Below are 21,591 nucleotides of genomic sequence, written 5' to 3'. Positions count from 1 at the left end.
GTCACAAACGGATGGAGGTAATAAGCACACTCAGTCAGATGGTTGGTCATACATCTGGACCTCAAATTGACATGGTAGTCAAATATTAAGCAGGTATTTAGCAAGCTATTAAAAGTGGTTAAATCTTCCATTCACAAATTACGAATCATTGTAAGTGAAAAACAATCGCTTACATGCTACACTTTCTTTTGTTAAAATTTTCGTCTTTAAATTAGTCTGTCGAACCTGCAACATACACTATCCGTATACCTGTGGCAGTAGAAAGCATCCAGAGCTATCAAAGGAATATTGATTATGTGGCTGAATCATATAGGCCACACTTCTCAGTGGTTTACAACACTAATTGTATCATCATTCTACACTAAAAAGTGTCTTGTTGTAAAAAGAAACAAAAGATGGGCGAGTTATCATAACAAAGACATGATGTTCACAGACATGACCCTACATATGGTAGTAATCTAGATTTCGTTTTTAGGCTGAATTTTAACTGTTTCAATTTCGCTGGGATGATGATGTTAATAAACTGTCTTTACCAGGGATATATATGCATAGAAAAAAAATGAAGATTTCCTGTCATACACCACGTGCTAAAAAATATGTGTTTATGAAATCTCAAGGTTGTTTACTTGCTTTAGTCAAACAATCATATAACATTAAAGTAATTTATTGGCATAGAGTAATAACTACACTTAAAATATCTGTACAAATGTATTTAAGGTAATCCACAATGTGCCAATAATGTATAGGATGGTCTTTTATTAATTTCGTGAGAAAAGCTTCAGTACAGTAACTCATTTCTTAATGTTTTAAGCTGGGTTTACACCAGCAAGTCGCTTGCAGAAGTTATTGCTGCAAGTTATTGCTAGCCGTTTGCAGCTGTATTTACACAGCAGCGCAAGAATTAAGCAAGATTCTTCCACAAGTTCCTTGGCACGAAACTTGCGTCAACAACTTGCTGATACTGTTTACATATACTTTCAGTACCACTACGAGTGTCAGCCGAAGTGTAAAATGACAAGTAGGTGGGTGAGATATGCTGCAGCTCTTGTAATTGTAATGCAAAACGTGAAAAAGAAAAAGAGAAGTATTTTGATTAGAGAGCAGATAATGAGAAGATCGCAAAATGGTGCCTGTAATGACCTTTTGCAAGAACTTAGTATCGAGAGCATGGATACTTTTGCAGAACGTCTTCAAATGATCCTGAGTATTTGTCGATGTTAATAGCGCCCGTCATATCAAAACGAGACACTAACTTCGGTACTGTTATTTTAGCAAAGGAACGTTTGCTAGTCACTCTATGATTTATAGCTACCGGTGAGCTACGAATAAAATAGGCATTTCATTTATTTATGTGAAACATACAACCAAAAAAAGGTTAAATTTTGAAATCTTTTCTTTGTAGGAGACCCATACAAGTCCCTAATGTACTTGTTTCATATTCCCGTCTGCACGATTTCTCTGATCATACCCAATGTATGAAGAGCCTTTTTTAACGTCTTGAAAAGGGAAAATTATTTGAAGGTATATGAAAACACAACAATGCAATTATATTTTTATTGAAATAAACTGCATTTTACAGAATGTTATGCTTATAAAAATGTTTTTTTTTCTAATGCTCATAAAATGGAAAGTGAAAAGCTAAGTAAATAGAACATGTAATAATTACACATCTTCTTTCTCTAGACTCCTAAAGGAACAAGCGAGTGGATGCAGGTGGCAAAGGGGTTGTGTCTTCAAGTTATGCTACTTTCTATGTACTTCTTTTATAGATGTGACAAATATCGACTAGATTTCATTTAAAGCGCTCATCTTCTTCACTCTATCCTTAAAGTCTCAGTTATATACGTTCCGTATTTCGGGGTAGCTCTCCACCGCTTCAATAAAATGTTCTGTATCCTGCTTCATCCATTCCCGTTTCTCCTCCATTTCTGAAATTTGTTTGCTTATAATACGTAAGATGGTAGCATAAAATTAAGTCACCACATTAAGTAAAATGTTAAATATGGATGTTACGCAGACGACATACTTACTATAACTTGCGCTTCCTACTTGCAGGAAATAGAAATAAATCCTAAAAGCTGCAAGTTACTTGCAGATAGTTCTTGCGTGGTGTTCACACTGGGAGCAGAAAACGTGTAGCAAGTCACTTCTGCAATAAATTGCTACAGTCGCAAGTCGACTTGGCGATATGTTTACACTCGCAAATCGCGCGGCAAGTTCTTCCCCGCAAGTAAATTGCTGCAATAACTTGCTAGTGTACACTGAGCTTTATGTACAATGATAATGAACTTGACCATGTACATTACAACAATGTTCAATTTTGATACTACTTCTGCAACAGGGTCATGTATATCTGTTACGGAATATGATTCACACGCTTTCTTTTTGTCAAGCGAAATTTCATAAACAAAACTGAAACGTTATTATCACCACATTTTCCACTTTAAATGCTAATAGCCGCTATAATATACTCGCTAATTAGTGCATATGGATAACTGGGGGACCAAAATGTGGTAAAGTAGAAGAATTTTATAGCTACAGCACTCGTGCACAGAGTTCCGCGTCAGCTGTTTTCTGTCATTGTAGCCGGCACGTACAGCAGATAGTCAAGATACGCCAGTTTCCGGTGCGTAACGTCAACGCAGCTAACGTTTTACTGGCGCGAGAATCGAGACGCTCACACTGTGTTACGGAATATTACTACAGAGGTGAACCTCCTTGGTTATTACGTCTGCGTATTTCTTCTTTGGCGCAATGGAGCAGATCTTTGGGAAATGCGTATAAATTTGACAGACACTATAGTGTTTAGTGAATGAAAACAGTGTATAGGTATTGATGTTTTGTTGAACGTGTTGTGTAATGGAGGGTCAAGAAAAAGCAGTTGAAACGAAGGTTGCAGTCCAGATCAGAGTAAATTGTGCTGATCTATTAACAGCTGATTGATATCTAAGAATAATTATTTTATTGTTGTAGGACACAGACACTTTACAGAGGAAACACCCCTTTGATAATCTTTCCAAAGAAGAACTGGTCAAGAAATGCAAACACTTTTTGATGCTGGCACAAAAAGCAAAGCAAGCAAAAGATGGCAAGTATAGTGTTAGCCTGAATAACAGAAATTCCTGAACATGGTTTGAAGGATTTAAAGATTATTTTATGTCAGAGCATTGTTACGTTTACTTCCTGTATTTGCGTTAAGTTTTTCACGTGAAGAAGTACATAAAATCACAGCAGTAAAATCAGCCACAGAGCTTCTGTAGTATGGCTGAGTGTCACTCGGAAAATAAAAGTGCAAATTATGTTGAACTTGAATTATGTTACTGACGTCCAGCTATTAATGCGTTAAGTACGTCTACCTTCTTTCAGAAATGTGGATGAGAGTGCAGTCCTTCAGAGATGTTCACAGTTTGTGTGTATATTACCAGTAGAAAGCTTGTGTTCCAAGTCTGGTTAATATTCCCTGTAACTAAGTGGGTTTGAGCTTGCTCCTTATATATGACGTATGTAGCAGTGGTAGCACTTTCAAACTTGCTGTTATTACTGCAAAATGGCAAAGCAGTTTTGTGCTTCAGTTTTGTTCAGAACGCCTTTCAAAGAAATTTCTGAATCGTCGCCGTCTGATTAACGTGAGGTCATGGAAAGTGCGAGAGGAGAAGTAACTGATAACGTTGTGAACGGGATCCACGTTGTAGGACATGTTGGCGTGTTAAATTACGCCAAGTTTTCAATAAGTGCTCGGGTAGGGTTTGTTGGGTGCTGCAGCTCTCAGTGTTATGATTGTTGGTACGACTCGTATCAAAATGTAGGTCACAAGTCTAGCAGTTAAAAGAGTTTGTTTTTGTGTTGAAATTGTTTTCACTCACTTTTTCACTAGAAGAATTACATCAGATCACAACAGTGAATTAGCCACAGAGTTTCTGAAGTGTGGGTGAGTGTCACTCGAAGCAAAAGAGGGAGAGAGAGAGAGAAGAAGAAGAAGAAGAAGAATGTAAATGATGTCGAGCATAAATTCTATTAATGACGTCCAGTTATTAATGCATTACGTATGTCTACTTTCGTTCAGAAAAGTGGATGACAGCACAGTTTGTGTGTATATTACCAGTAGAAACCTTGTTTCTAAGTCAATTAATATTCTGTGTAACTAAGTGAGCTGGAGATTGCTCATTGTATATGAATTTTTGGTCAGTGTTGCTGTGTGTGATGTCATGGTGGCTATTATAATCATGTACTGTGTCCACGCTTCTCCCGAGTTGTTATCTCCCAAGTAGATGTTGGAACATTTTTAGTTGTGGTCCTGGTACGTGTTTGAAATATACTGGGGTATAGAAGCTGCCATTGTAGAACAGAGTGCTTTGTTCCATTGTGTATTTGGGATGAGCAGAATTCAAATCTCTGTTTTTCTGACCAGATTTAAAATTTCCATAGTCTGCAACAATGATTAAGTTTATATGTTGGGATGGTTTCTATGAAAGATACATGGCATATTTCCTTTAACATTCTTGTGCTGTGCTCCATCTCTAATAATCTCATTGTTAATTCGACTTTTGATGTTCATTTAGTTCCCAAGTATGGTGAAATCTCCCCTCAAAATTTTGGTTAAGTTGGTTGTCGTGACAGATTTGTTGCTTTTGATTTGGCAAAGGCAATGAATTTGAAAATGAGATAAAGGTTGCGGGAACGGTAAGGCCGAAGGTATGCGTTTGCTCCATATATAGCACTTCTCATTTTAAATAACATAACGTGCAAGTTAAATTTGGAAAGGTGTAGGTGTTAAACATACTAGATAAATCTCCAATCACTATTTGGATGCATATATGCTGAACAAAAGCATAACAAATGCAAGAGGGGAGGGAATGGTTTGGCGGCTTACCGATCAAATTAGAATCTTCTTTCGTTGCCAGGCTTATTTAGGTACCTTACACCCACCTCTTATAAATATTTTGAACTAGGTACTTTCTATTCTAAAATTTTGAAGAAGATATTTATTGTTTTAAATGGTTTTCATCTATCAGATTCTATTATTGTTTTGAATTCTTCCACTTAAATTTAATCAAAAAATTAAGTCGAACTGAGCTGTTCACGGTGTCTTAACCCTCTCTCCTCCTCCTCCTCCTCCTCAATAGTTATGTGACTTTTTATTATGAATTTCACATTCAATCTTGTCAGACTTTAGACCCTACTTACAAATCACTATCTCTGTGCCATTAAAAAATGTCAACAACAACAGTGTTGTAATTTTTTCATGTTGGTCATCAAGTACAACCCCATCCCACTGATAGTATATGTTATTCAACATGCTTTGATATTGCTAAGACAGTGTTATAAGATATTGTAAGGTTCTTGGCCTTTTTAAAAAAAGGGGGGGGGGTGTAGTAAAATCTACTCTCTATTTGTGACACTGCAAATATGTATTGGCATTGTTAGGGTTAAGCCTGGTGTCGTTAGACCGGACTGACCTTATATGAGTGAAGTGTCTGTACATAAATTATTACATTGTCAGTTACTGCTTGAAGTCATGTCACACATATTAAAATGAAGATGGTTGTCAGAACACTGGTCCATGAGGGGTACTAGGCTTTAAGAAGTAAAAATTTGTTTGCACATATACAATAGTACCGTGTTTATTACTATACAGTGTTCTTGGTTTTCCAGTGACAATTTTTTATTTAAGCTGCTTTACACCCATACTCCATAGTGAATTAAATATTTGTATTAATTTGTTCCCCGTTTATGGGGAGGAGGGCACAGTGATCGCAGCAGTATCCAGCGGTGGTTGCAGAGGTTTAAAGGTGATTTCTTTCTTTCTTTTTGACCTCTTATTCTCCAAAATTCTTTTAAAGGGTGAGCCAGTTGGGGAAGGGCGTCTTACATGGTGCATCATGTCCATTGTGCACTGAGACCTTCATCATTCTTTACCGTCATGGGTTTGCAGTTCTGCTCATTCTCCATCTGTTGGATGAGGACACCTTCCTGGGTGCATAGCTGGCTCCCATATTACAGTGGAACATTAATGGGTTCAGGGCACATGCGGAGGAACTGAAACTGCTAGTGAAGTATGGCCCCCCGTGCCTGTGCAGTTTCATTTTCTGTGCCGATGATGATCATGGACTTCTTTGCACCTCCTATCCAGCATGGTAGCCAGTCCATTGTGGTCGGGCTGCCATGTAGCCTATTGGTTATAGTTCCCCTGACTGCACAGGGATTGTTCTGCTGATGCCTGCACCGTTAACTCCCCACGTATTCCAAGGAGTTGATGCCCATCTTCCTGAGGCACCATGGGTCTCCCGGCAATGGTCATCCTTCCAGGTGGCCTTTGCTGAGGCTGGGTAGCGCCTGTGGGGAAGGCCTCTGATCGGAGTGGGTGGCATCAGAGTGGATGACACAGGAAATAACCGTCTGCAACGTATATCTTCCTCCAGATGGTGCAGTACACATGAACATATTGGCTCCCTAAACCTTTCTTACTTTTGGGAGATTTTAATGCCCATAACCCCTTAGGGGGTGGTGCCATGCTTACTGGCCGAGGTAGACATGTCAAAAATTTACTGTCTCAACTCGACCTCTGCCTCTTAAAATACTGGGGCTCCCACACATTTCAGTGTGTCTCATGGCAGTTCCTGGGCATTTCATTTATCACTTTGCAGCACAGGACTTCTTCCATCTGTTCACCGGAGAGCCCATGATGACTTGTGTCGTAGTGACCACTTCCCCATTTTTCTGTCAGTCCTCTGGCATCATTCTCCCAGACGGGCTTTAAACAAGGCAGACTGGGAAGCTTTCACCTCTACCATCACTGTTGAGTTTCCCACACAACGGTAACATTGATGGGGTGGTTGAGTGAGTAACCAGAAACTGTAGTGGTGAACGCGATCCCTTATTCCTTAGGGTGCCCCCCAGAAAAAGACAGTACATTGGTGGTTGCCAGAAATTGCTGAGGCCATTAAAGAGTGTAGGTGGCCTCTACACTGGCATGAACAGCATCCATCCATGGAGCACCTAATAGCTTTTAAATGGCTCCGTGCCCATGTTCGCCAGCTCATAAAAAAGGCGGAAACAGGAATGTTGGGAGAGGTTCGTCTCAACCATTGGGCACAATACATCACCTTCACAGGTTTGGACGAAGATCAGACCTATGTTTGGGTACCAGACCGCGACAGGTGTCCCTGACATTAACATCAATGGTGTATTATCTTCCATTCCAAACGCAGTTGCCGAGCATTTTGCTGAGCATTATGCTCAAGCCTCTGCACCCAAAAATTACCCCCCAGCCTTTCACACCCTTAAACGGCGGATGGAAGGCAAACTTTTCTCATTCACTGCATGCCACAGAGACCCGTATAACACTCCATTTACTGACTGGGAGCTCCTCAGCACCCTTGCACATTGCCCCGACCCAGCTCCTGGGCCAGATTGGATCCACTCTCAGGTGCTTAAACATCTCTCATCGGACTACAAGCAACATACTCTCACCATCTTCAACTGCATCTGGAGCGATGACATATTCCTGTTGCAATAGCAGGAGAGCACCATCATTTCAGTGTTTAAACCTGGTGAAAACCTGTTCGATGTGGATAGCTATCAGCCTCACCAACATTCTCTGTAAGCTGCTAGAACGTATGGTGAGTCAGCAGTTGTGTTGGCTCCTGGAATCCCAGAGCCTGCTGGCTCCATGCCAGGGCGATTTCAGCCAGGGCCACTGTACCACTGATAATCTCGTACCCCTAGAGTCTGCCATCCGAACAGCTTTTTCCAAATGCCAACAGCTTATTGCCATCTTTATTTATTTAAGGAAACCATATGACATGACCTGGTGACATCATATCCTAGCTACATTATATGAGTGGGGTCTCTGGGGCCTGCTCCTGATTTTAATTCAGAATTTCCTGTCACTCTGTACTTTCCATGTCCAAGTTGGTGCCTCCTGTGCTCTCTCCCCCCACGCCCTCCCCCCCCATATCTAGAAGACTGGGGTCCCGCAGAGCTCTGTATCGAATGTCTCTCAATTTTTAGTGGCTATTAACGGTCTGGCAGTGGCTGTAGGGCCATCCGTCTCACGTTCTCTGTATGCAGACAACTTTCGCATTTTCTACTGCTCCTCCAGTACTAGTGTTGCTGAGAGGCACTTACAGGGTGCAGTCATGGGCTCTAGCTCATGGTTTCCAGTTTTTATCTGTGAAGTGGTGTGTCATGCACTTGTCAGCATCGTAGTGTTCATCTGTAACCAGAACATTACCTCGAGGATGATCCACTCACTGTAGTGGAGACATATTGATTCTTAGGACTGGTTTTTGATGCCCGCTTAACTTGGCTTTATCATCTATGTCGGCTTAAGCCTAAATGCTAGTAGCACCTCAATGCCCTCCACTGCCTGAGCAGCACCAACTGGGATGCAGGTCGCTCTACTCAGTTGCAGCTCTACAGAGGCCTTGTCCAATTCAGCCTTGACTATTGGAGGCTGGTTTATGGTTTCGCATTGCTCTCAGCATTGCAGTTACTAGACCCAGTGCACCACTGCGGAAATTGACTAGTGACAGGAGCTTTTGGGACGAGTCCAGTGACCGGTGTACTGGTGGAGGCTGGAGTCCCTCCATTGCAGATCAGGCATGCACAACTGTTCGCCAGTTATTATACACACATTCGCAGCTCTCCGGAGCATCAAAATTACTATCTCGTTTTCCCAACCATGGCGGTTCATTTCCTGCATCGGTGACCCAGGTCAGGGCTTACAATTGTGGTTCATGTCCGATCCCTTCTGTCTCAACTGGAGTCCTTCCCTTTACCACTCCTACTCGAGGTCCATTGACATACACCACCATGGTATAAACCCAGGCTGCAGCTTCATCTGGGCCTTTCTCATGGCCATAAGGAGTCAGTCAATCAATCCAGTGTCTTTCTACTGTCATTTGATCTCAGTTCTTGAGATGTCCCGTGGCTCTGAAGTGTTAACACCGGTGGATCAATGGCTGATGTTCACGTTAGCTTTGCCTTTGTTCACAGAGGATGTTTTAAACGGTTCTCCTTGCCAGATGGGTGCAGTGTTTTCACTGCAGAGCTTCTCTGTACTGGCTCCTTGAGCAGCTGACAAGCTACTGACCATTGCTACCCTCGCCATCCTTTGGTAGCGACCATCCAGGAGTCCATCTGTGCCCTGGAACAGTCCAGTCATTCAGTGGTGTTTGTCTGGACTCCAGGACAAGTCGGAATCCCAGGCAATGAACTTGCTGACAGGCTGGCCAAACAGGCTATGTGGAAACTGTTTTCTGGAGATGGGCATCCCTGAAACCGACATGTGTTTGGTATTATGCAGCTAGGTTTTTTGGCTTTGCGAGACGGAATGGTATAACCTTAGTATGCACAACAAACTGCGTGCCATTAAGGAGACTATGAATGTGTGGAAGTCCTCCATGCGGGCCTCTCGTAGGGACTCTGTGGTTTCTGACAGCTCCGCACTTGGGTGATCCACGACCATCTCCTGCACCGTGAAGACCCATCTTAGTGTCAGTGTGGTGCCCGGTTGACAGTGGCCCATATTCTGTTGCACTGTCCTACTTTGGCGCCCCTGCAATGAGATCTTCGGTTAGCAAATTTGTTACTGTTAATTTGAGCAGACAATGCCTCATTGATTGATTTAGTTATACATTTTATGCATGACGGGGGGGGGGGGGGGGGGGGGGGGGGGGCTGTTATCCTTCTATCTAAGTTTTAGCGCTTGTTATTTGTCCATCTGTGTCCTCCACCCTAGGGCTTTTAGGCTGTACGTTTTAATATGTTGCAGAGTGGCTGGTTATCCTTTTCATGTTCGTGGTCAAGAAGCCACGGTCGTCTGCTGTATTGTTTTAATCCCTTCTACATGTTTCTTGCGACTGTTTTGTTTTCTTGTCCTATTTTGTTCATTGAAGTGTTTGTTGCCCTTCTGCCGTTCTTGTGGTTTTTCTCTTTCTCCCAGTTTTGTGCTGTGTGAGTCCTTTTCTTCTTCTTCTTCTTCTTCTTCTTTCTCTTTCTCTTATGGATTTACATTAATAGGAACAAGGGACCAATGACCTCGCATTTTGGTCCATTCCCCCCTCTTTAAACCATACAACCAGCCAATCTTCTTGATCGACTCCTATGACCATTTTTCCTACTAGAAGACTTCAGTGCCCATCATGTCTTGTGGGGCTTGACGTCTGCTTGCCTTCGAGGTCGGATTTTGGAGAGCCTCATAACGTCTCACGAGCTGTGCATGCTTAACACAAGTACTCACACCCATTTTCTGCACTGCTGCCTGGTCATTCTCAGCCATCAACCTCTCTTTCTGCTGTCCAGTCCTCACAGGCGCTGTTCAGTGGGAGGTCATTGACAACCTCCATTCCAGTGACCACTTAAACTCCGCATTCACCTACTGGATGGAGCACTACCTGAAGAGAGCCCACCAACATGGATTGTCTGCAATCTAACTGGACTCTGTTAAGCCAGCTGGTTGTGTTTGAACATCACAACAGCAACTGGGAATGGATGGGTCACATCATGTGAGTGATGATGCCGCTGACTTATCCATTCCAAATTCCTGTAGCTTGCTGGACAGATGAGTGCCGTTCAGCCATCCAGGACAGGTGTGCGGCTCTTTGCCGATTTAAATGCCGCACTACAACAGATAACCTCGTAGCCTTTTGAGTCGCGGGAGCCAAGGCTCATTGCCTAATTAAGGGGAGCAAGAAAATGTCATGGCAAGTTTTCCTGGAATCTATCAACCATTCCAATTGTTCTACAAAAATATGGGAAGCCATCAGCAGGGTTTCTGGTAAATGCAGTCGTGTACCAATAGCAGCAGTACTGAAATAGGGATGTCTCCATATAATGCCTGGAGACATGGCTCAGACACTGGCAGAGAATTTTGCACAAAATACTGCACATGCCAGCCAGAATCTGGCATTTCAAGGGACAACTACCCTTTCCCTTAGTGGGAACTGGAATTGGCCCTGTCTGAGACTCATGATACTGCACCTGGTCATATGACAGACAGGTAACTCCCCCAACTTGTGGAGACACTTTTGATACCTCTCCTCAAACCAGGAAAGGATTGCACATGTCCCAGCAGTCATAGGAGTGTAGCATTAATGAGCTGTGTAGGAAAGACCTTGGAGTAAACAGTTAACCTTCATCGGGTATGGTCGTTAAAGACCAGGCAACTCCTTAGACGCTCTCAGGAGATTTTGGTCCCTGTTGACAACCTGACCCCGTAAGAAGCGGCTATTCAGTAGGCTTTCCTACATAAACATCACTGTATTGGCATATTCTTAAATATCATTAAGGCATATGATGCTACTTGGAGACGCTGTATTCTTGCACTACTGCATCAGTGAGGCTTTTGTGGCCATCTCCTCATCTTCATATGGTCTTTCCTGTCTTAGCAGTTATTGAAAACTGGAGTTACTGACTTGCTGTTAGATCAGTTTGAGCAGGGGAATGGTGTCCCTCCAGGCATTGTTTTACGTGTTACCCTCTTTGCCATAGTATCATGTCCATGGTAAGGAGTCATGTACAGTGCTCTTTGTTTGTGAATAACTTTGCTGTTTTCTGTTCCTTCTCCATCACTGCAAGAGCTAGTTCTCAGTTGCAACTTACAGTGCAGAGGTTAGAGGAGTGGACAGCAGAGAAGGGTTTTCAGTTTTATGCAGATAAATGTGTGTGTATGTTCATTTTAATCTTTCTCATTTGCCTATCTTGTGTATGAGGGACACCATCCTGCATTTTAGAGACTTGGTGAATTTCCTGGGCCTCTTTCTTTACTTCAAATTGTTGTGGTTGCCACACCTGAGACCTGAGACCTGAAAGCCAGATCTCTCAAGGCACTAAACATCATAAAGTGCCTTAGCCACAGGTTCTGTGGAGCAGACAAGGCACATTTGCTTCAGTTTTACAGGGCTTTGGGGCATTTACAGTTGAAGTACGCATGCACGGTATATAGATTGACGAGGCCTTCTTATTTGAAGATTGTTGATGCTGTCCACCGTGATGCAGTTCGGCTGCTTATAGGACCAGTCCCATACTGAGCCTCTGTGCTGAGGGTGATGAATCGCCAATTACCATCCAGCAGCAGCTCCTCATACTGCATCAGGCATGTAAGTTCCTCGCAGATTCGACTTCACGCACATACCATACCTGTTGCCTGGCCACCACTGGAACACCTTTTTCCAACTGTCCACAAGCCACAGTGCCTTTTCAGATCCATGTGCAGTTTGTGCTGGAGTCACTCCGTGTGAAGCACATACAACCTGAAATTCAGTGTTTGAACCATCTTCCACATTGGTTACTGCAGAGGCCCAGCATAATTTATATGTGGTGCAGCAAAGGAACATTTCTGTTTTTAATGCAGTATTTTACTATTTTATATGAGCACCACCCTATTGTTGGTGTTTTTACTGATGGGTCTAAGCAGGGAGCTCTGGTGATTGATATGTCACTTTCCCAGATCGTGTCCTCAAGATACACACACATACACATACACACACACACACACACATACACATACACACATACACATACACACACACACACACACACACACACACACACACACACACACACACACATCATATAAAATTAATATAAAATTAATTGTTGGTAAGGCGGGTACCAGGTTGATATTCATTGGGAGAGTCCTTAGAAAATGTAGTCCATCAACAAAGGTGGTGGCTTACAAAACACTCGTTCAACCTATACTTGAGTATTACTCATCAGTGTGGGATCCGTACCAGACCGGGTTGACGGAGGAGATAGAGAAGATCCAAAGAAGAGCGGCGTGTTTCGTCACAGGGTTATTTGGTAACCGTGATTGCGTTAAAGGAGATGTTTAGCAAATTCAAGTGGCAGACTCTGCAAGAGAGGCACTCTGCATCGCGGTGTAACTTGCCGTCCAGGTATCGAATATAATGCTTCGCCCTACTTATACCTCCCGAGGAGATCACGAATGTAAAATTAGAGAGATTCGAGTGCGCACGGAGGCTTTTCGGCAGTCGTTCTTCCCGCGAACCATACGTGACTGGAACAGGAAAGAGAGGTAATAACAGTAGCACGTAACGTGCCCTCCGCCACACACCGTTGAGTGGCTTGCGAAGTATAAACGTAGACGCAGACACACGTTTGTCCATGGTGGCTGTACCACTAGCAGTCACTTTGCATTCTGATGTACCAATCACAATGCCTTCTCGTGAATTGTGGAAAACTCACACACACACACACACACACACACACACACACACACACACACACACACACACACAAAAGCAAGGGGTGAACCTGTAGCACCTACGGTCACATAATGCACTGGACATATTTAATAAAATTTTGAGATTCTGACTTTGTATCCGTTTCTGTTTTCATAACTAAGAAACATTACTTTCAAATTGCTCAGTGCCATGTACTTTTTGTTTCTGATATTTTTATTGATGTATTTATATTCAAATGGACACAGTGTTTTTCATCTAGACAAATTGACTGATTTTCTAGATATCCCGCCCCTCCCCTCCCCCCCTTCTCCCCCCTCCCCCCCTGCAAAGAAGTCTTTTGCATAGTTTTCTGGAATCTTCTTTCCATCTTTTTCAGATGTGCCTCATTGCTTTTTCCATTATCAAATTGAAGCAGTTTCGTTTGCCTTCCTTTTCCAGTGGAATCCTGGGAATTACACTGTGAACAGTAAAGGAGAAATTTTCAGCAAATTCCATCGGCATAATCAGTTCAACCACATTGAGATCTTCTTTGGTTCTGTGCACTTATGGTGTCGGCAGTTCTTCTGCCACATGCTGTAGTGGCAGTTAATTTCCACTGATTGTAGTCAATTGGGCATTTCTATGCAATGGCCAGTGAGAACCGATGAATTTAATTACTTGTTTCATCAGAAGATATAAATTTATTGCTTTTGTTTTCGACACGGATAGAGCAAGATTGACAATTATTGATCTGACTATTATGAGTTATAAGTTTGTTACTTTTTTCATATGTATTGCTGGTGTTGTATGTTTCTCAGAATATGACCCGATTTCTTGAGATGTTGCTTCGTATTCCAAAGTTACAGTTTGGTCATGAGTTGGCGAAGCCGACCAATGTGACTGGAGGAAAACTCACTGCAGTAATGGACTGATCTGTAGTGTAGGCTGAAGTCTAGGTTAAGTTGAAATGTTGCAGTTCGTATGTGAATTGGCAAAGCCAATGAATGTGAGTGAAGGAAAACTGGTTGTAGTGACAAATTGATCTGTAGTGTAGCCCAATGACTGTTTTGAAAACTTTGTGTGGCATTTCCAAAACATCCCTATTTCTGAGGTTGGGGTTACGCTGGAAGCTAAGAGTACTGTTTAAATTTTGTGGAATATTTTACATCATGTGACAACATTTTGCACAAAATATTTCAGTATGCCATCACATTATTTCATACAATCCACATCATGACTATGTTTATTGATCACTATTTTCTCGTTGGTCCTGTCATATTGTTTAATCATCTGTCTCATCATTTGTCACGTTCGCATCCCATCATTTCATCACACAAACTGTTACCAATTGCAACACTGAAAGGAAAAGCTGCTGACACCATAAGTGCACTTTTACCTCTTCTGTAGGCACTTGCAAATATTTACTTGCCAAACAAACTAAGCTCGGTAGTGTACCCATGGTTTAGAAACAGCTGACAATGTTTTTGTTAATTCATCAATAATTTCATCCACAGACTGTTGTGTGATTTCAAATGCAGCATGGTCAGTGTGAATCCATCATCCATATTGAATCAAATCTTCATAATCAGTATTTTCAATTTGCAATGCACTTCCACAAATTTTTTCAGAACTTCTGGTCATGAACATTTTGCACAGCATGAAGAATGTTGTCTTTTGATTCCTAATTACACTTTTTTTTTTCCCTAACAAGTCCCTCCCTAACTGTCTTTTACTGGACTATGTGTGATCTTAATTTTACGTTCTGTTGTATTTTCATGCACAATCTGAGTACAAAACTGATGCAGACACGCAGTCACAAACCACTTTGAACACAGTTCAAAAAATGTAAAAATACAATTTCAGGTTGATTTCCATTGTGATTAGCAACTAACATTTCTTTCAGATTACATAGTAACAAGTACTTGTGCATCTTAACTTCTTATTAATCTACTGAAATGAAAACTTTTTTTTCCAGGAAAAATTTGATAAAATTCTTTACCTTCAGAAATATCCATAACCTTTGCATTATTTTTCTGGAAGCTTCTGTCTTGCTTGCTTTTTGAATGTGCCAGAATTTCTTTTTAATCTTAAAAATGCCTTGTTGCTTTGGTTGTTTGTTCTGAAACACAAAATTCACCCATATAGTCGTTTTAATGGTCCAGCTTTAAGGGATAGAGATCAAAAGTAATTTTTTCTTTGCTATTTGATTTATTACATTTTTCTTCTTTGATCAGCTGGTTATAATCTAAACATTTAAAACATTGTTCAGTTGCAATAGGTAGCTCCAATTCACTATGATCAAGTCCACAAACCATGGATTTTTTTAAAAAAATAATTGCACCTTCAACCTGACGCAAATTTGACTTTGCATCTTTTTTGTCTTGAACCACTTCATTGAAATTTCAGTGGCGATATTTGAACAATTGATAAGATTTTACAGCGATCAGAGATATTGGTCTTGTAAACTTCATCTGGATGAGATGGAGTTAACATTTGTGAAGTGTTCTTTGTAGGAAAGTTTTCTGTACATGACAGGCACAGTTGTAGGCCTGTTGAACACTGATCTTTGTTAGATTTTAGCTGATCATCCATTTTCAAATCAGTTGAGTGTAAACTTTTTCATATCATATGTTTTCCTACCTTGAGAGGATTACAAAATGATCATGGAAAAAATTTGTACCTGTGTAAGAAAATTCTTCCAAATTGATGAGAGCATATTGGTCATTTTCATTCAAATACAAACCACTACATCAGTTTAGCTGGTGTTGTAGTTCCAAAGAAACTCCATTTACAGCTTCTATGCCTTGACGGACTGTATACCATTAAATGGTATGCAGGTATGTTTATGTCTTCAAAACTACAAGGATTTTTCATCTCTATATCACTAATTCACTGCTGATATAACTGACAAGCTTCGTGTCTCTGCTGTGCAGGGCAGCAAACCGTCTGGGCATCCTGAAATCATTGTTTGGTGTAATTCGGTACAGCAGTAATGAACCTGTGAGACAGTAGTACTTCAAGCACATTTTGTAACAAAAACAGGGAACATAACTTTATTGGCCACTAAAGCAACAAACATTTTAATTGAATCATCTGTGGGGTATTGGTGAAACATTCTCAGTTAACTAAACAAACACTGTTTTTTCCTTTATTTGACAAAATTTATTATTAATGTCACCGTACAACCTAGCTTTCAGCTTATAAACCCGTTTTCAAGTACATTACTTATTCCCAAATATGATAATGCACAGATAAACATGATGATAAGGCAGAGATAGTCATCTCAACTTCTTAAGGTATCGATCCACAGCTTATTGTAAAATTACTTCAAACACCACTTTGAAAAAAATTACATATGGAATTGCACACTTCAGCAATTACACTAACATTATTCGACTAAAGTTATGCATCAGCCAATAACTTTTTATCTGCTGATGGCCTGAGGCCTGAAGTTTTGCTTCTATGCTATAGCTGTGATCTCGTGTAAACATTTGTTAATGTACTGATAAAACAATATAACTGCAGTGACACCAAAATTAAAACAGGCATTACATATTGTCGCAAATGTGCTCTTTCTATGGTGTAAACTATACAAAAGCAGGTGTCAACTTTAAGATACTTGGTGTCAAATATGACCAAAATTTAATATTTTTTGGTAACTTCAGAGGCTGATAACATAGTGAAAACATTTATGGAATTTTCTAAGAGGAATACAGACAGCATGCTAACAGGTCATGTTTCCTGCACTTTCACTTGCTACCTATTTCTTGTTAAAACGTAATGACCATTTATCTTGGAATTTTTGCTCTGCTAGGTTGGAGGGAGACTGAGCATTGACTTTTGATCCTTGTCTGTTACTGATGTTCCTGGCATTTAGTTGAACTGTAGTTTCAACACCCGGAAGCACACCACTAATAAACCATGTCGGGAAAAGCTGTGAGGTTCATTTATCTTTGCTTCTGTTTCCTGCAAAATTTTGTATCATGTTGACTAGTTTCAGGATTGTAGCTGTATTAGTTAAGGTACAATGTCTTGACAAATATGAGGATTCTTTCTTTCTTCCTTTTTTGCACAGTCTCAGTTCTGAAGAAAGGGAGCCTTGTGAAAAAAATTACTAATGTCTATACAGGTTCCTATCATTCAGTTGAGTTGTTGTTTCAACACTCGGAAGCACACCACTGATAAACCATGTTGAGAAAAGCTGAGAGGTTCATTGAAGTTTGTTTCTGTGTTCTGTTCAAAGTTTTGTATCATGTTGACAAGTCTCAGAATCATAGCTTTATTAGTTAGGGTACAGTGTCTTGACAAAAATGATGATTCTTTCTTTCTTTCTTTCTTGCCTATTCTCAGTTCTGAAGAAAGGGAGCCTTATGAAAAAAAATTGCTGATGTCTAGACAGGTTAAAGATGGAGCTGAAACTTGGCAGATTGTCATGCAGATTTATTAGGTACATTCTGTACAGGCTTTCTGAAAATTGAGGATATTGGGGCTCGGATCCCCAGGTCACTTGCCATGGAATACCACATAGTGGGCACACTGGACACACAAACCTGTAATTCTCTTATAGCATTTTTGGTGCATCTGATAAGTGTTGTCATCGACACTTAGCACACATTGTGTGGTCATAAAAACACCGTGAAACTCTTAAGAAAATTTAGTGTTATAATCTATATTACTGCACGGCGCCTGGTCCTAGTTGCAGGTTGCTATCTAAGAGTTTCCAGGGGCATCAAAAATTTTATTTTCATTATTTCACATAATTATTGAAAAAAATTAGAAATTTAAAATTCTGTCATAATGTACTCATTAAGAGGTATAATCTTATGCTGAAAGTTAGACACAATAAGAAAAGTATTACAGGTAGAAATTGTTTGCGTGCCCTGAGGCAGTGTAAGTGAGTACGTACAAGATACACCAAGAGCATGCACTGATTTCCAATAAACTTTACATGTAATTGTGAGCATTTAAGAAACTTATTGACCCCCTCTCTATAAAATGATGAAAGAAAAGAAATTATTGCTTACTACATTTTTGCTGTTCATACAGTAAAACTTCAGCCTCAGATATGACATTTTAATTTATCACTTTTGTAGTACTAACTCTATGTGCAACATATTTTTCAGACAGCATCCTCATTTATCACTGGATATGCCAGCAAAATTCTATCACTGCCCAACACATAGTTCAAGAGATTTGAAGTCATTGAGACTTGAAAAACTAGTCTTTGCTTAAAGCAGAGTAAAAATTACACAGACTGTACTCATCCAATGTTTGATAATGAGAGCACTTAGTAACTACCAGCAAACTTTAAACATAATTTCAAATCTTTTTAAACTTTTTCTATCTATGTACTTAATGTCAAATATCTAACTCATTAATGCACTTGTAAAGAAATGCTGTTTTATTAATGGGAATTTTATTTCTTAAAGAATCAGAGGTGATGGGTTCACTGTTTTATACTGTTTGAAATCTACATATTTTAGAACTTCTATTGTTGTCGGAAAGTTGCTAATGTTACTGAGAACATGAATTTTTCAATCACTGGACAGCAATCTGTATCAAGTAACACTATTGCATCTGCTTCTTTTTGCAAGAAATAATGATTCGTTGTAATTTCCCACTGATGTTAGATGATTTTCAGAAAGAGCAGATAGATTGAGTCATTAAAATTTAAAAAGTTGAAAGAACTAAATGCTGTCAGAGAGAACCAGTGGAATTTACCTTACTATCCATAATATTTGTACTGTCAGAGTAGAGGAAGGCTAAATATGTTATCTATAGTTTTCATTGTTTAACATCAATTTTTTGGGGGTGTTCCAAATATCAGAAGTTGCAGTTTGCGAATGAAGGAAAGGTCAAACTTTTGTGACAAATGTATATTGTCAGCTAATAATAATAATAATAATAATAATAATAATAATAATGCTCTCAACCCTTGACAGATCTTTCTGCATTGGCATTTTAATGGTGTGCATGTTGATCTCTTTGCTTATGCCATTAGTTTCTGACATGATTTCCCAGTGCTAATGAACTTTGTTTCAAACTTTTTGTGTCAGACTAAAATCTAAATGGGACATAGGGAATTAAACAAATAGTCTCCATATGAGCAGTGGTAAGTAATTGAGAGAATCATTGTACCAGAATATGTTTGTGCCTTGTCTACAGCAAAGCATGCACTTAATCTCAACATTGGCTTTCCTGTTGTGCATCTGCCCTTAAAGGCATTACTTACAAGGAACCCCTTGAGTGCAAGGTCACAAGTTTAATCTTTAAGAAGGCTCATTTGAAAATTTCATGTTCAGAGTTGTGACAGGAAAAAATATTATCTGTTAATGACTCACCATGTGCATCAGAAAGGCAGCAGAAAATGGGTGTGTGGGAGTTGCAGAGATCAAGAAATGTTAAAAACAAACCATTAACTTGCGCCAAAAACACGAATGAAAAATGACATGCCATAGTGGTCACAGATGTTTGCACCATGAAGATTGATGGCGAACTCCTTGGAAGCTACAAACTGTGCAGGATGTTCAGCTAGGTAGCCACCTTTAAAGAATCCTTATAGAATCATATTGGTGTAACAGTGTGATGAGAACTGATGGAATGTGATGACATGCAACCAAATGTGGAACAGTTTGTCATGGAACTTCAGATAGTGTGATAGTATGTTTTATAGACACGGAGAAAAACAAATATACAGAGGCTGAATTTGTCCAGTGGCTCCCAGTGGAAAGAATTGCAATGTCACACCTTTTCAGGAGGGATAGTTTGCTCTAAACAAGTATGGTTTTTATGTGCAGACAAGAATCAAGAAAAAACAAGTTCTTTGACCAGCTATTGGCCAAAAGCAGTGCTCATACCATAGTTGTTGTTCTGATGCGCATTTTCTCACTCTTGCATGCTGTGACATTTAAATATTCCTTATTGTCATTGCAAGATTATGCATATCGTAGGGGCAGAGCACCTCCAACTTTTCACAACACAGTAAATAACTTTCCAACCAATTCACCATCCAGATTAATGCTCGGCATAACCATATATCAATATGTTAAGGCATTGATGTTACTTGACCGTTATAAAACTCTCTTGGTACCTCTAATTTTCAGGATTCCTTTCATATGTGTTTCCTCTTCAAATTTCAGTTGGTCAGAATTGAAAACAAATTCCTTACTGAGTGATAAGATATGTTTATTTACCGCATCAACAAATTTTCTGGTTGATTCCACTGTTTAGTGTGCATCAAATTGATTCTTCGTTTGAAATTTTGATATCTAATTCAGTAACACTGTTTGAAGTTATGCAACCATCCACTGCTTCCCTTGAAATCACTGTAATCTATGTTGTGCACATCAAATTGTGTTAATGTAGGAGTTCAGTATTGTGCACACCCTGTAAATTTTATCAAGCATTCTTGAAATGCACAAACAACAGTTTTTGTAACAAGTGCTCTATGTTCTCCCTGGAATATTTGTAGTACTGCTTATGCACTACACGGCCATTTTGCTGCATACTTATTTGAAATCTCTTCATTATTATTATTATTATTAATTTTTTTTACTATGCTGCATGTACGTAATTGTGTTTAGTACCCACTCCTTGGACATATGTCCTTTACTACACTTCACTGGAGACAGGGTTTGTAACTTCCAGTCTGACAAGATGATGAACTACATGGCTCGACACCTGTTTTAGTATCACTTTCACTTGTTAAACACTTGTTGTCATCATGTACATTGCACACATTCCGCAGACCCATCTTGAAGAAACACTTCTATTTTGCCTGCCACTTAATTTTCACTCTGCGAAATTCCTTGGATTGCTTTCTGATGAAATGCCAACTTCGGAAACTGTTGTTGGAGATATAATGCAGTGCTTGCTTTTTTTTATATATGTAAATTGTGATTGTTCTGCTTTGTACCAACACCTGTAGTATTGTAGCAGTGTTATGTGCTACTGATTGAGCAAGCAGTTCAGCTATGCCCTATAGCCTCATGCTATGCTCACCATTGGATATCTCCAGTCCCATCCCCTTGTTGTTGCTAGTAGCCAATATTGTAGATACCTGGTAGACAATATGTTGAGCACTAAACATCATTAGCATTTCGTATCCTCGCATTCAAGGGGTTCCTTTGATAGTGAAAAGAAGGTACTGATTTCCTTTCTAATAATAATTTCTCAGTTTCACCACACCTTTATCACGCTATGCATTGCTCAAAAGGGAGCTGCTAAAATGTGTGCAGCAGAATGAAATGGTTTTTGCAGAGTTAGTGTTTTATCATTGAAGTACGGAAGAGATATTGTTTAATGCCCCAGTGATGGTGAGGTCATGAAAGATTAAGCGCAACTTTTATTGAATGTGGGTGAGGCAGCACATGAGTGTGACCTTTTCATAAGGATTGTCTTTGCA

At 40.0% G+C, this 21,591-nt stretch overlaps 1 protein-coding gene across 1 annotated transcript in view; it reads left to right on the top strand.

The window, feature by feature from the left end:
- Positions 1–2,724: 2,724 nt before the first annotated feature.
- Positions 2,725–21,591, top strand: part of LOC126337044 (GRIP and coiled-coil domain-containing protein 2-like) — a 252,037-nt gene continuing 233,170 nt past the window's right edge. The window contains exons 1-2 of the mRNA XM_050001367.1: positions 2,725–2,892; positions 2,974–3,088. Coding sequence (XP_049857324.1) covers positions 2,860–2,892; positions 2,974–3,088 — 148 coding nt within the window. The 5' untranslated portion in view covers positions 2,725–2,859. The remainder of the gene's footprint in view (positions 2,893–2,973; positions 3,089–21,591) is intronic.

This window comes from Schistocerca gregaria, chromosome 2 (genome assembly GCF_023897955.1).
Source record: "Schistocerca gregaria isolate iqSchGreg1 chromosome 2, iqSchGreg1.2, whole genome shotgun sequence".
Classification (NCBI taxonomy): domain Eukaryota; kingdom Metazoa; phylum Arthropoda; class Insecta; order Orthoptera; family Acrididae; genus Schistocerca; species Schistocerca gregaria.
The sequence above is the reverse complement of the archived record's forward strand: the minus strand, read 5'-3'. Positions and strand labels throughout refer to the sequence as shown.